Source organism: Palaemon carinicauda, chromosome 43, assembly GCF_036898095.1.
Source record: "Palaemon carinicauda isolate YSFRI2023 chromosome 43, ASM3689809v2, whole genome shotgun sequence".
Lineage (NCBI taxonomy): Eukaryota > Metazoa > Arthropoda > Malacostraca > Decapoda > Palaemonidae > Palaemon > Palaemon carinicauda.
The window spans coordinates 11,696,049-11,710,395 of record NC_090767.1 but is presented as its reverse complement, the minus strand read 5'-3'; the positions used below and the strand labels follow the sequence as shown (position 1 = coordinate 11,710,395).

Genomic DNA, 14,347 nt, shown 5'->3' with positions numbered 1-14,347 from the left:
CAAATATACCATTACCTTCTACAAGTAACAGGAGTAATCACCTTTTTATATTATTGTTGGACGAGCATATGAAAGAGAAGACATTCTCGACGGGATCCTGGTTCAGCATACGCACGCCCGGGAAGCTGGGACACACGGCTGCAAAGTTGGCGTCGGCTTTCGACCAGAGGGCGTACATCTCCTCCAGACAGAGGTCCAGTTGAAAGTAGTCCCTCAGGAGTCTCTGACATTCTGTTTCAGTGATCACACCGGACTGGTAATCCAGTTTGCCGTTAACTTTGCTTCTTTTGGTCTTTTGTCTCTTCGCTTTCGGCGCTGGCTCTTCGCCGTCGCGCAGCGGAAGCTGCGGTGCATCGTGGGTCTGGTAGAGGATGCCGGTGTCATCTTGGGACAGAGTCCAGACGCGGTTTCCTATGACGCCGCGCCATTTCCCAGGGACGGCTTCCCTCCACCTGAAACGCCAAATGTTGCGTAAAGTATTGACATTTTCATCAACTTACGACACCAGAAATGACACTACAGTATTATTAAAACTGCCTCTTCTCATTCATCACCATCAAACCTCACACTTATTTATTCACTACTGTATTCCAAAGAGTTGCAAAACCTCTTAGACACTATAAACCCCAAAAATGAACCCCACATCTTTGCTAACACTGTATATAGTCATTCCTTCTTCCTAATAAAATCATATATTTTAAAATGTAAAAAATATGTGGCAGTATGTTAAGTGTTGGTACTTTTGCTCTACATTTCTTAACCACTGAAGAATATAAAAAAGTGTATATGACATTATTGCTCATAATCAAAACATCAAAGAGATGGCAGTCTATCATATTGATTCCAACTGTCTCGCAGAGTCTACCTCAAATAGAATCCCCAGGTTTTAAAAGTAATTTCTGTTTTCCCTAACTATACAAACCACCGTTCTTCAATAGGAGACTTATTATCCTTGGGAGGGAGGAATTCCCCCTGATTAAACTGGACGATTTACTTTCCCGGGGAAATGCCAAAGCACTTTGGTCTTGTGGAGGAGCGGAACTGACGGCTCCTGCGTGTAAACGTCCCAACGACTTGGACATGAAGATGAGGAAGGTGATGGGATAAGCCACTACCAGGGACTGACAGACGATCAGGGAAGAAACTACATCCGTGTGGATTGTACGTTGTCTGAATGTGTTCATGAGAGAACATGGGTTGCATACATCTTCCCATCCTCCCCAATCATACGGCCTAGCTGCATCTATCATCCGGTCCAGCAAACAACAGGCTGACTACTGTGCCCCAAAAGGAAGAGGAAAAAGCAAAGAAAATCCCAGTAAATGTTACATCTCATTCTGGACTTTCGGACGTTTCTCGTGTCGTGAAGGAGATAGGTTTGCTACCTGAGTCCCTATCAATGGTTCGAGGATAAACGTACCCATGAACCTGTGGGTCCTACCATAGGTGTTGGGCAGCGGAGGTCTTCAGTTACTAACAGATCAATATCTTCATGAAAACAACCTCTGACAAGATCTGATGATATTCAGTCTTTGTATGAGTGAATCCGGAGCAGTCCTGTCATCCCCTTGTGTCTGACTGTTGCAGCCAGAAAGAAGACAGTTTCAGGGTCTCTTTCCTTATTCTGCACCACCACTAGTCGCCTCTTTTGTAGGGACGAGATGAAGAAGAATTGAAGTCGTGAACGACTGGACTCGGCGTCCTTGTTGCCACAAGCTCTTGAACCAAGTTGACTTCTCACACGAGAAAAGACATACTATTTCCTACTCGCTTCGCCAGGGCTACCGTGGCCTCGAGCAGTTCCCTATAGATCCGGGAACTCGTGAAACACTACGTGCGGCTTGAATTCACACGGAGGTCGAGGTTACCTCAAATGTCCTGTCGCATCTCAGGTCTGAGGACTGAGGACTGAACGGCATATTTACTGCTGAAATTGGGGAGCTTCTCCCACGAAGGAATAAGACAAACAGCAGATCAGGGAACATTTCACGTGCCGTCGCTTGGGAGCAATCAGGGTCCATTTGAATACCGATGTCTTCCACCACCTGTCGAGAAATCAACGAACAGGGAAAAGAGGGTAGGAAAGACGCAAGCATCTAGGATCCCCATTGATGTTGGAAGACATCTTCCAACTTTGCAGACAAGGAGAAATCAGAAAGTTTCTTGTTTAACTGCATGAGGTGCAGGTCGAGCGATGGCGAGTAACAAAGCCTTCCCGCCACGAGATGACGTACAGTACGGATAACGTAAAGCTCCTACACCGGGGCTCTGTCAATTAAGCACATTTCAATCAAACAGCGCTCATGTCTGAAAGAACTGTGCCCAGCTCTATCGTATCTCCTACTCCCAATACTGCACCTCTTTGAGAAGGGTTTGTGACTGGGAACCCTTTGAAACTTTGATCAAGCACACAAGTATTGTCTATCATTATCCATACCCAGTGTTCTATCAAACTCTTTGGAGAGATTGCAAGGCCTGTAGTGCTGAAAGCATTCATGGTAGGTTGAAAGGCAGCTGCAGTCCTTACGTATATCACATCCTCTAGATGGAAGGAAATTCAAGTTAACAACTCATCCCTACTAAGAATCTACTATGGACAGCAGATTCTCAAAGGAGAGGAGGACTCGCAATGAGATTTATCATAATGATACCAGGGTGGAAAATCTAGTATCCTTGATGCCACCCCACCTAAGGGTAAGAGGAACGCCGGTTGATACCCAGTAGAAGCTTCAGGAGCTGTTGGAACAATCACTTAGAAGACGTTCATGCAGTAGCTTTTTTTTCGACGTTGAGTCTCGGAACAGTTACATCGCCTCTCTTGCTACGATAATTTGCCAAGGAGTTTCCCGCAGCTTTCGGATATTCCGTCTCTGTCTGAGAATCCTAAAGAGTTTCTTCCGATACATCTCAATCCGCAGATCGAGACAGGAGGAAGTAAGTCTGTCTCGATGCTGAAGTGATTCCTCTGAAGGAGGGTAAAGACCCGTTGGTGGATGAATGCAGATGTAAAGTGCTCAAGGGACATGTGAACATCCTTCTCCCAAGGATGCAATGGAGAAAACCTCCAGAAAGAAAGAGAATGTATCCATGAGGGTAAGAGCGTCCTCCAGGTCAATGGAAGCACACTTCATTCTTATGATGGACTGTATGCTGCTATCTGTACCTATCCTGAATGGCTTCAGGGGAATCATGCATGGAGGCCAATGACTGGTCTGCTTTTCCCGTCGACAAGAGTACAGTATTCCATCCGTATAAGTAGCCAGTAGGAATCTGTAAAACCTTGGAAGAGCTCCTGTCTTTAAGGAGTGAATTTCAATTGGTCGATCACAGGCGATATCAGCAAGCAGGTTTGGAACATTGTTGGCGAGTCACTCAAAGTACCGACAGGAACGTCCCTGCTCACAGAAGGTACAGGAGGTCCCTGAATTCTGTGATCCTCTCTGCCTTTTCTTCTATTCCTCTCTACCTGGAAAGAGAGGTTGTAGGTGAAAGGATGGAACAATGTCTGAACCTTTCCAGGGGAGAAGAAGAGCCTGGAAGAGAAGATTGAACTTGTATGTCACAGGAGACTTCTTCAGCGCACTCAAGGTACCATGGGGATCTTAGGATATTCATCCTTGAAGGGCCGAACCCAAAGCAGTAACTGATCGATGGAGGCGGCGACTTGTTTGCGTCTTCTTCTCCCTGCCCTGATGTCGGCTCCCCATGGGGGAACCAGGTTGCAGCCCTCATACCAACACGTTCCGTGATGAACCTACAATATTGACTCCCTTATTCGGCAACGTGTAAGGCGACTGTATTTTCTCTCCTCCGGGTTTCCAACTGGCCCTGGAGAAGATGAATAGTACATCAAAATGGTTTTGAGTTATGATAGTTGACATTTAACTGGGCTCCGAAAGGCACTAGAAGAGATGGAAGACCCAAGAACTATGAAGTGTGAAGTAAATGATGAATGAAGAAGTATCAAATTAAAACCTCAAGATAGAGACGACTGGCGAAATCTACCCGAGGCCTTTTGTGTCAATAGGCGTGGTAGATGATGATGATGAGTTGACTTGGAATTTCCTAAGAAAACTATCGATTCTCAACTACAGTAATTAGTTTCAATGACGTAGAATAAGACTGGCATAGGATATAACTTATTGTTTTGAACATTTTTGATATGTGACCCACCAAAATCATCCTCATATAATAGGGACCAAAGACTCCTAATAAGGGATGGTTTGTCCCAATAGCCATGGTCAAGATAGCCAGTAGGAAACATATATAGTTCATGTATTTATTCTGACCATTTTTTTCGAAATGATCTGGTTAGGAGGAGACACCTTCTTACTCAAGGCCCCCAACGACCAATCCAAAAAATGAAAAACTTCAAAAGCACGAAAGAATCCTTTAAGTAGATGATCAAGCTCTGAAGAAGTCCACCAAATCTTGGAGCGTCTCATGGCTAGACGACGAGGAGAGTCTACCAGGCTTGAGAAGTCTCCCTGGGCAGAGGCAGGCACTCCCAAGACGAGAACTTCTCCCGTGTCATACCAGACGCCCGAACGAGAAGCTAGTTTAGATGGAGGAAAAGCAAAGGATGACTTTCCCAGACTTCTCTTGGTTTCCAACTAGTCTCCCAGCAAGCGCATGGCCCTCTTAGAAGATCGAGAGAGCACTAACTTCGTATAAGAAGGTGTTGAGGAAGGTGGTTCTCCAACAGTTACTGTCATCAGAAACCGGTAAATTTACAGAAAAACACGGGACAACATTTCTAAGAGAAAAAAAAATTAACTATCTGCAGTAAATGATGTGCTTTCGACGAATTTGACATTTATTTCTACCGCAAATAAGCCGTTCTACAGTTATGGTTGAATGGACAAAGGTGGGAACTTTGGATTCTGTATGTGCGAAAACAAAACGTCATCATTAAACTCTTTTGAGATTTGTAAAAGGCTACAGAACCTAAAAAACCCACCTAACCTAACCTAATAGTTCCCAGGTCACAAGCCCTAGCTGGGGGAGCAAACCCCTGGACCCCCATATATTAGGGTATATCTTATTCATTATTTATTTGTGAAGAAAATAAAGGTCATTTTTGAAGGAAGGAGAGTTTTTTTATTCATCCAATTTTTTTTTATTAGTAAATTTGTCCCATGTATTTCTATAATACGCAGAAACCTAAAAAACACCATAAAATACTGCAGAAACAAGTCTCTTTTTCTCCGCAAAGATCACTGTACTATTCTGTAATTTCACCCTAACCTGACATAAATTGCCATACTTTAAGCTACATGAAAAAACAACTTTGTAATACAGTACCTTAAAAATACCAAGAGTTTTTGGAAAGTTTCCCTTCAAAAACTTGAGCAGTAATGAGACTGGTTAAGTGAATATACTTTATTTTCATCAAACGACACTAAAACAGGTTAGTCTTAAAAGGCTCATGAATACAACTTTTAAGTATTTCGGGGTGTATGTATGATAGCGACCAGATACTGTTAATGTCATGTTTATTACAACGCTTCGTCATTGACGGAATACAAATGCAGAGTCGATGACGTCAATAGATAAAAAAAAGTAAATCGATGCTACTTTAGTGCGAGATATATTTTGATTATAAAATAAATTTTTGAATATATTTACCCGGTGAATATATAATAGCTGACGTCTCGGACGGCTCGACAGATACCAAAAACTCGCGAGCGATCGCCATGAAGGTTGCGGGTGTGACCACCAGCGCCGACTATCGGCCAGATACCGCATATACTTGTCAACATCTCCAGTTCTTCTCATTCCGCTGGGTCTCTATCGGGGAGGAAGGGAGGGCCTTTAATTTATATATTCACCGAGTAAGTATATTCAAAAATTTACTTTATAATCAAAATATCATTTTTAAATATTAAACTTAGCCGGTGAATATATAATAGCTGATTCACACCCATGGTGGTGGGTAGAGACCAGTATTAATACAATAAAGGCGTATATGCTCATGAGTTTTTGACAATTATATCATAACAAAACCCACTTAAATATAGGTACTGTACCTGGTAAGGAAGCTGACTCTGACGATTACTCTGCCTTATTAGTCCGCTTTCCTCACGAAGCCCAGCCATCCTCTCAGGATGCTAAAAGACTCCCAGGAGCTGTTATATCCAGGGCGACCACCCATACAACAGGACCTCATCAAAACCCTTAATCTGGGTTGCTCTCAAGAAACGACATTTGACCACCCGCCAAATCAAAAAGGATGCGAAAGACTTCTCAGTCTTCCGTACAACCCAAGACAAGATTAAAAACATTTCAAGAGAAGATTAAAAGGATATTGGGATTAAGGGAATGTAGTGGTAGAACCCTCACCCACTACTGCACTCGCTGCAACGAATGGACCCAGTGTGTAGCAGTCCTCATAAAGAGTCTGGACGTCTTTTATGTAAAATGAAGCGAACACCGACTTGCTCCTCCAAAAGGTCGCGTCCATAATACTTCGCAGAGATCTGTTTTGCTTAAAATCCACGGAAGTTGCTATCGCTCTTACTTTGTGCGTCTTGACCTTAAGTAAACAACGATCTTTTTCACTTAAGTGAGAATGTGCCTCTCGGATTAAAAATCTAATAAAATACGATAAAGCATTTTTAGACATAGGCAATGAGGGCTTCTTAACGGAGCACCATAAGGCCTCAGACCCACCTCGTAAAGATCTGGTACGAGCTAAATAAAACTTAAGAGCTCTAACTGGGCACAGTACTCTTTCAACCTCGTTGCCTACGATCTCTGATAGGCAAGGTATATCAAAAGATTTAGGCCAAGGACGAGAAGGCAGTTCATTTTTGGCCAAGAAACCAAGCTGAAGCGAACATGTGGCTTTATCTGTAGAGAAGCCGATGTTTTTACTAAAGGCATGGATCTCACTGACCCTTTTAGCCGAAGCCAAGCACACCAAAAAAAGCGTCTTGAGGGTGAGATCCTTCAGGGAGGCTGAATGCAATGGCTCAAACCTGTCGGACATTAGGAACCTTAGGACCACGTCTAAGTTCCAAGCAGGAGTTGACATACGACGCTCCTTAGAGGTCTCGAAGGACTTAAGGAGATCTTGGAGATCTTTATTATTGGACAGATCCAAGCCTCTATGTCTGAACACAGAAGCCAACATGCTCCTGTAGCCCTTAATAGTGGGAGCAGAGAGGGAGCGAACATTTCTCAGATGCAGGAGAAAGTCTGCAATTTGGGCTACAGAGGTACTGGAAGAGGAAATGGATGATGACTTGCACCAATCTCTAAAGACCTCCCACTTCGACTGGTAGACCTTGATGGTAGATGTTCTCCTAGCCCTCGCGATCGCTCTGGCTGCCTCCTTCGAAAATCCTCGAGCTCTTGAGAGTCTTTCGATAGTCTGAAGGCAGTCAGACGAAGCGCGGGGAGGCTTTGATGAAGACTCCTTACGAGGGGCTGCCGTAAGAGATCCATCCTTAAAAAAGGCAGACTCTTTGGAACGTCTACCAGCCATTGAAGTACCTCTGTGAACCACTCTCTCGCGGGCCAGAGGGGAGCAACCAACGTCAACCTTGTCCCTTCATGAGAGGCGAACTTCTGCAGCACCCTGTTGATGATCTTGAACGGCGGGAATGCGTACGCGTCCAGGTGAGACCAGTCCAGCAGAAAAGCATCTATGTGGGCCGCCTCTGGATCTGGGACTGGAGAGCAATAGGTCAGGAGCCTTTTGGTCAAAGAGGTCGCAAAGAGGTCTATGGTGGGTTGACCCCAAGTCATCCAAAGACTCTTGCACACGTCCTTGTGGAGGGTCCATTCTGTGGGGATCACCTGACCTCTCCGACTGAGACAGTCCGCCAAGACGTTCAATTCTCCCTGGATGAACCTTGTCAACAGTGAGATGCCTCGATCTTTTGACCAGATGAGGAGGTCCCTTGCGATGACGAACAGTGTGTGGGAGTGAGTGCCTCCTTGCTTGGAGATGTACGCCAAGGCTGTGGTGTTGTCCGAATTCACTTCTACCACTTTGTTTCGTAGAAGACTCGAAACTCGTCAAGGCCAAGTGAACAGCCAACAGCTCCTTGCAGTTGATGTGCAGGCTCCTCTGATCCGACGTCCAAAGACCCGAACATTCCAGACCGTCCAGAGTCGCTCCCCAACCCAAATCCGACGCGTCTGAGAATAACACGTGGTTTGGGTTCTTGACCGCCAGGGACAGACCCTCTCGAAGACTTATGTTGCTGTCCCACCAGTTCAGGCACGTCTTTACTGGCTCGGAGATCGGGATTGAAACAGCTTCCAAAGTCTTGCCCTTGTCCCAATGGGAGTCTAGATGGAACTGGAGAGGGCGAAGGTGAAGTCTCCCTAGTGAGATAAATTGTTCAAGGGATGACAGAGTCCCTAGGAGGCTCATCCAACTTCTCACTGAGCAACGGTCTTTTCTCAGCATGAGGCAGACTTTGAGCAAGGCTTGCTCTATCCTGGTGGCAGACGGAAAAGCCCGAAAAGCTAGACTGCGAATCTCCATCCCCAAATAGAGAATCGTCTGGGAGGGATTCAGTTGAGACTTTTCTAAGTTCACTAACAGTCCCAACTCCTTTGCAAGATCCGACGTCCATTGAAGGTCCTGCAGACAGCGATGGCGGGACGACGCTCTGAGTAGCCAGTCGTCCAGGTACAGGGAGGCTCGAATTCCCGATAAATGAAGAAATTTTGCCACATTCCTCATGAGCCTCGTAAAAACAAGAGGAGCAGGGCTGAGGCCGAAGCACAGTGCTCGGAACTGGTACACCACATTCTTGTATACAAACCTTAGATACGGTTGAGAATCCGGGTGTATAGGAATGTGGAAGTACGCATCCTGCAGGTCGAGAGAGACCATCCAGTCTCCCTCTCTGACCGCTGCTAGGACGGACTTCGTGGTCTCCATCGTAAATTTTGTTTTTACAATAAAAACGTTGAGCGCACTGACATCCAGCACTGGCCTCCAACCTCCTGTATGCTTTGGGACTAGGAAGAGACAGTTGTAAAATCCCGGTGATTGAAGGTCCGAGACTTCCACCACCGCTCCCTTCTCTAGCAACTGAGACACCTGCTGATGTAGAGCTTGACTCCTCTCGATACCTGGGAGAGAGGTCTAAAGGAACTGTTACTAGAGGAGGTCTCCGTACAAAAGGTATTTTGTACCCCTCCTTGAGCAACAACACAGACTCTCGGTCTGCACCCCTCTTCTCCCAGCCCTGCCAGAAGTTGTTCAGTCTGGCCCCTACCGCTGTCTGAGGACGTGGGCAGTCAGACTCTGCCACGGGAGGACTTGGATCCTCTCCTCTTGCCTCTTTTACTGTCGGCACGAGCGCCTCCCCTACTGGGGGCTCTGCCACGAAAGGGCGGGATAAACCTCGTCGCTGGGGTATCGATCTTGGGTCTTACGACATAAGACGATGAAGGAGCAGCCTTGCGCGCCGACGTAGCCATCAGGTCGTGGGTATCCTTCTGCACCAGAGAAGCCGCAATATCCTTGATCAACTGCTGAGGAAACAAGGCAGATGACAACGGGGCAAAGAGAAGCTCCGACCTTTGGCAGGGAGTTACTCCTGCCGAAAGGAACGAGCAAAGGGTCTCCCTCTTCTTCAGGACTCCTGCCGTAAAGGTAGCGGCGAGCTCATTAGAGCCATCACGGATGGCTTTGTCCATGCAGGACATAATAAGCACGGAAACATCACGGTCGGCTGAAGAGATCTTCCTGCTTAAGGCTCCTAGCGACCAATCTAAGAAGTTAAAAACTTTGAAGGCCCTGTAAACCCCTTTGAGGAGATGGTCAAGGTCCGAGGAGGACCAGTAAACTTTAGAGCGTCTCATGGCCAGGCGACGGGGAGAGTCTACGAGGCTTGAGAAGTCTCCCTGTGCAGAGGCAGGAACTCCCAAGCCGAGAACTTCTCCCGTGTCATACCAGACGCTCGCTCTAGAAGCCAGTTTAAAAGGAGGGAAAGCAAAGGCTGTCTTCCCCAAACTCCTCCTGGTGATCAACCAGTCGCCTAGCAAACGTAAAGCTCTCTTAGAAGAGCGAGAGAGCACTACCTTAGTAAACGAAGGCTTCGAAGTAGCTAGGCCTAGCATAAACTCTGACGGAGGCGAACGAGGAGCAGCAGTTACAAAATGGTCCGGAATCAGATCCTTAAAAATCAGCATGATTTTTTTAAAGTCCATAGAGGGCTGAGCAGCTTTAGGCTCCTCTCCGTCTGACAAAGTCCTCAAAGGAATATCAGTTGGAGGGGGATCAGCAACTTCCTCATCTGAAGGAACCTCGTCCGACAATTGCCGAGTCTCATGAAAAGGAGAGACCTGCCGCGGCGGCAACGCTTGACAGGCAATGTCAACAAGCAAAGGAGCAGCAGTAGCAGTAGAGGAAGCGACGTCACGCCGCTGCTGAAAGGACTGAAATCCTTGTGACTGACCAACAACAACAACTGAAGTTGATTGACGCTCGACGTCACGTCGGAACTGCCTTGACTGCATAGACTGAGCAGGCAAAACAACCTCCGACTGCGGTGATTGACGCTCAACGTCACGTCGAGGCAACGGAGCCGGTCGGCGAACGTCAGGTCGGGGCTGCGGCGGCAGCGGCTGAACGTCAACACGAGAGTGCGGCAGCGGCTGAACGTCAACACGAGAGTGCGGCAGCGGCTGAACGTCAACACGAGACTGCAGCGAGGGAGGATCCACGTCACGTGACTGACGTGAAAAACTACTGACATCACGTTCAAAGTACAAGAAACGTCAGCACTAACGTCAAACGGACGAGTAAATACTCGTTTGGGCGGCTGACGGCCAGAGTCTCGTTCAGCGTAACGGCGACTCGAAAGCAAAGGATCATCGCGAACCTGCTCAACGTCATACTCCTCCATAAGGGAGGCAAGCTTAGTCTGCATGTCCCGCAGGACAACCCACTTCAGATCAACGGGAGTCGGAACGGGCCGAGACAACGGTAACGTCTGTGTTGGCAAAACATTGCCTTTACCGCGACCCTCGGACCCCGTGTTACGCTTGCGTTTAATAGGCGAACAGTCTTCCAACGACTGTAAAGGGTCAGAGCTGTCCCAATGGCTACAGCCAGGACGCTGGACCTGTCCTGAAGGGACTGACTTTCGCTTCAAGGGTCTAGAAACCTTGCGCCAAGGTTTCTTTTGCAAAAAGTCTTCGGATGACGAGGAGAACACAGTCTCACCCGTCTTATGGTAAGGGCGATCTTGACGAGAAACGTCCGATACCAAAGAGGGAACGTCTGTACGTTGGTTAAAGCCTCTCGTCCCCTTAAGTCCTACGACATTACTTCTCCCTGGTGCAGGGGAGCCTGAAAGAGGTCTCGGACTAGGGGAGCGACAAGCACGAACAGACGAACCCTCGGTCGCAACATAAATACACTTTGCGCACTTATCACTTTATCACTACGATTTTCTAATTTACCACTCTGACACTTCAATAACTTCACATCTGACATGAGTTGGTTACGGTCCGATGCTAAGGACTCAACTTTTTCGCCTAAAGCTTGAATCGCAAGAAACATATCCCGCATGGACGGTTCATGAGTGCTAGTAGGGGGTTCAGGAACAACAACTACAGGGGAAGGATTAGGTTCAGGGGCATGGGAGGAGGAAAATTCCAACGACCTAGAGGAGCTTCTCCTCACCCTATCTCTCTCCAGCTTACGAGTATATTTATCATATTCAAGCCAGTCGAATTCCGACAAGACCACACACTCATCACACCGATCTCCTAATTGGCAGGATTTACCCCGGCAATTAGAATAAACGGTATGTGGGTCGATAGAGGCCTTGGGAAGACCTTTGTTGCAATCCCTCGCACACTTGCGAAATTTAGGTCCAGGGATAGGAGAAGGGTCAGCCATATTGAACAATCAGAGAAAATCCAAAACAAAACCAAAGTCATCAACAATAAACACTAGCCAAAAAAGGGTTTCAAGAGTTTTAATTGAAGAAAAAAAAAAACACCCGTCACAGTGAAAGCTCAAAAACAACCAAAATAAAGTACTTCACCAAAAAGGACGAAAACTCAAGGTCATCAGCGAGCGGAATCAACTTGTCGATAAGACCGACAGAGAAGAACTGGAGATGTTGACAAGTATATGCGGTATCTGGCCGATAGTCGGCGCTGGTGGTCACACCCGCAACCTTCATGGCGATCACTCGCGAGTTTTTGGTATCTGTCGAGCCGTCCGAGACGTCAGCTATTATATATTCACCGGCTAAGTTTAATATTTAAAAACATAAAATATTTGATAGAAAAGTAAGTAAAATATCAATGAAATAATAAACTTTTCCTTAATAAAATCATGTAATCATACCAAAGAATTAGCTTTAGAAAAAAAAACGTTGTGGGTCAGTTTTACCAGATATTGAGGGTCAATCCTCCGCCTGGGTCAGTCCTCCTGTTACCCTGACAGTGTGTGGCGTTTATTACAACGCTTCGTCACTAACATGACGGAATACAAATGCGGAGTCGATGACGTCAATAGATATAAAAAGGTAAATCTTATGTTGAAATGACACTGCAAACATCAAAACGATGTTACCAGCAGTGGCAGAACTACTGGGAGAAGTGTGTGCAGTCCCAAGGGGAATACTTTGAAGGTGAATCTCAATACTTGACAGTACTCTAAAAGTTTTATTCCAGCTGTGTCCAGGTTATGGAATGATCTTTCTAATCGGGTAGATGAATCAGTAGAACTTCACAAGTTCAAACTTGCAGTAAATGTTTTTAAGTTGAACATGTTGACATAAGTCTCTCTTTATAGTTTACAAATGAAATATGTTTTAATGTTGTAAATGTTTCTGGGGTGTATGTACGAAAGCGGCCACCAGTATGTCTAACTTAGAATAAGGCACTGTAAGGGGGGATCGCAGGGGGGCGTTATCCCCCCCGTTAGGTAAGTAGGTAAGGACACGGCTTGTAGGTTAGGTTAGGGGGGAAAGTTTAGGTTAGTTGATGTCCATTTTCAATCACTAGGTTAGGAACCGCCCGCTGATATACAAAGGCTCCATGTTTCTAAAATATTTATTTTTAATTATTCATTGCTTCTATCCAACATTCATTTCCTTACTGTATTTCCTTTCCTCATTGGGCTATTTTTCCCTATTGGGGTCTCTGGGTTTATAGCATACTGCTTTTCAAATTAGGGTTGTAGCTTAGCTGGTAATACTGATTATAGAATTTTTTCAATGCTACATTCACCATTAGAATATTTACGAGTATAATGAAAACATTGGCTTAGGGTACAGGGGTGTAACCCCATAGGTCAAGGCAGGTATGGGGGTGCCTCGAGGTAGTACGATCCCTTCGACTTACTTTCGCCTCGAACAAATAGTCAGCAGGTATAGAAAACGGGATTGCAAGAAGAGTGGCAATATTGAACATATTTACTAACCAAACTGGATATACACAAACCTATCGGTAACTTTAACCTTTGGCCTGCAGTAGGTTATCAGATGTTATCCTGCAATAGTGGTTAGTATAGGCTGGTTAGCCTGCAATAATGATTAATATAGGAAGGTTAGCCTGCAATAATGATTAATATAGGCTGGTTAGCCTGCAAAAATGGTTAATATAGGCTGGTTAACCTGCAATAATGATTAATATAGGCTAGTTAGCTTGCAAAAATGGTTAATATAGGCTGGTTAGCCTGCAATAATGGTTAGTGTAGGCTGGTTAGCCTGCAATAATGATTAATATAGGCTGGTTAGCCTGCAATAATGGGTAATATAGGTTGGTTAGCCTGCAATAATAGTTAATATAGGCTGGTTAGCCTGCAATAATGGTTAATATAGGCTGGTTAGCCTGCAATAATGATTAATATAGGCTGGTTAGCCTGCAATAAAGGTTAATATAGGCTGGTTAGCCTGCAATAATGGTTATGTAGGATGGTTAATCTGCAAGATGGTTAGCAATTTCAACCTGCCTAAGGTACCGACCCCAGACTAACGTCTCCAGCTTAAGGTACACAGCTTATTGGCTAGAACTATAAATCAAGAATTTACCATATAAATATTTAGGTTAATTACAATACAATATAATCGTGAATACAAATAGATATAAATAAATCAATGAATAAATAAGATTAAATATATTTCTCGTCTCGTATACCTGAAAGCCTGGCCACATTGAAGAGTGATATCCAACCGAAGCTCTTTCTTCGAACAGGGAAATTTGAAGAATCTTCCAGACATCATTACCGGAAATTGGGTTAATTGAGGTTTTTAATCCATGTAATTAACCGTTAATATAAAAAACTGGGCAGGAATTAAACTGATAATAATATTGGGTTCGTCTCAACCACTTCTCCGAAACCCGCCATGCAGGG

General features: G+C 45.4%; 1 protein-coding gene across 4 annotated transcripts in view; it reads right to left on the bottom strand.

Annotated features, from left to right (window-relative positions):
* LOC137633407 (N-glycosylase/DNA lyase-like) overlaps positions 1–14,347 on the bottom strand; it is a 45,429-nt gene extending 31,082 nt beyond the window's left edge. For all 4 annotated transcript variants that reach the window (XM_068365634.1, XM_068365632.1, XM_068365633.1 and 1 more), the window contains exons 1-2: positions 14,131–14,347; positions 42–452 (exon numbers count right to left, since the gene is read on the bottom strand). In XM_068365634.1, coding sequence (XP_068221735.1) covers positions 42–452; positions 14,131–14,216 — 497 coding nt within the window. In that variant the 5' untranslated portion in view covers positions 14,217–14,347. The remainder of the gene's footprint in view (positions 1–41; positions 453–14,130) is intronic.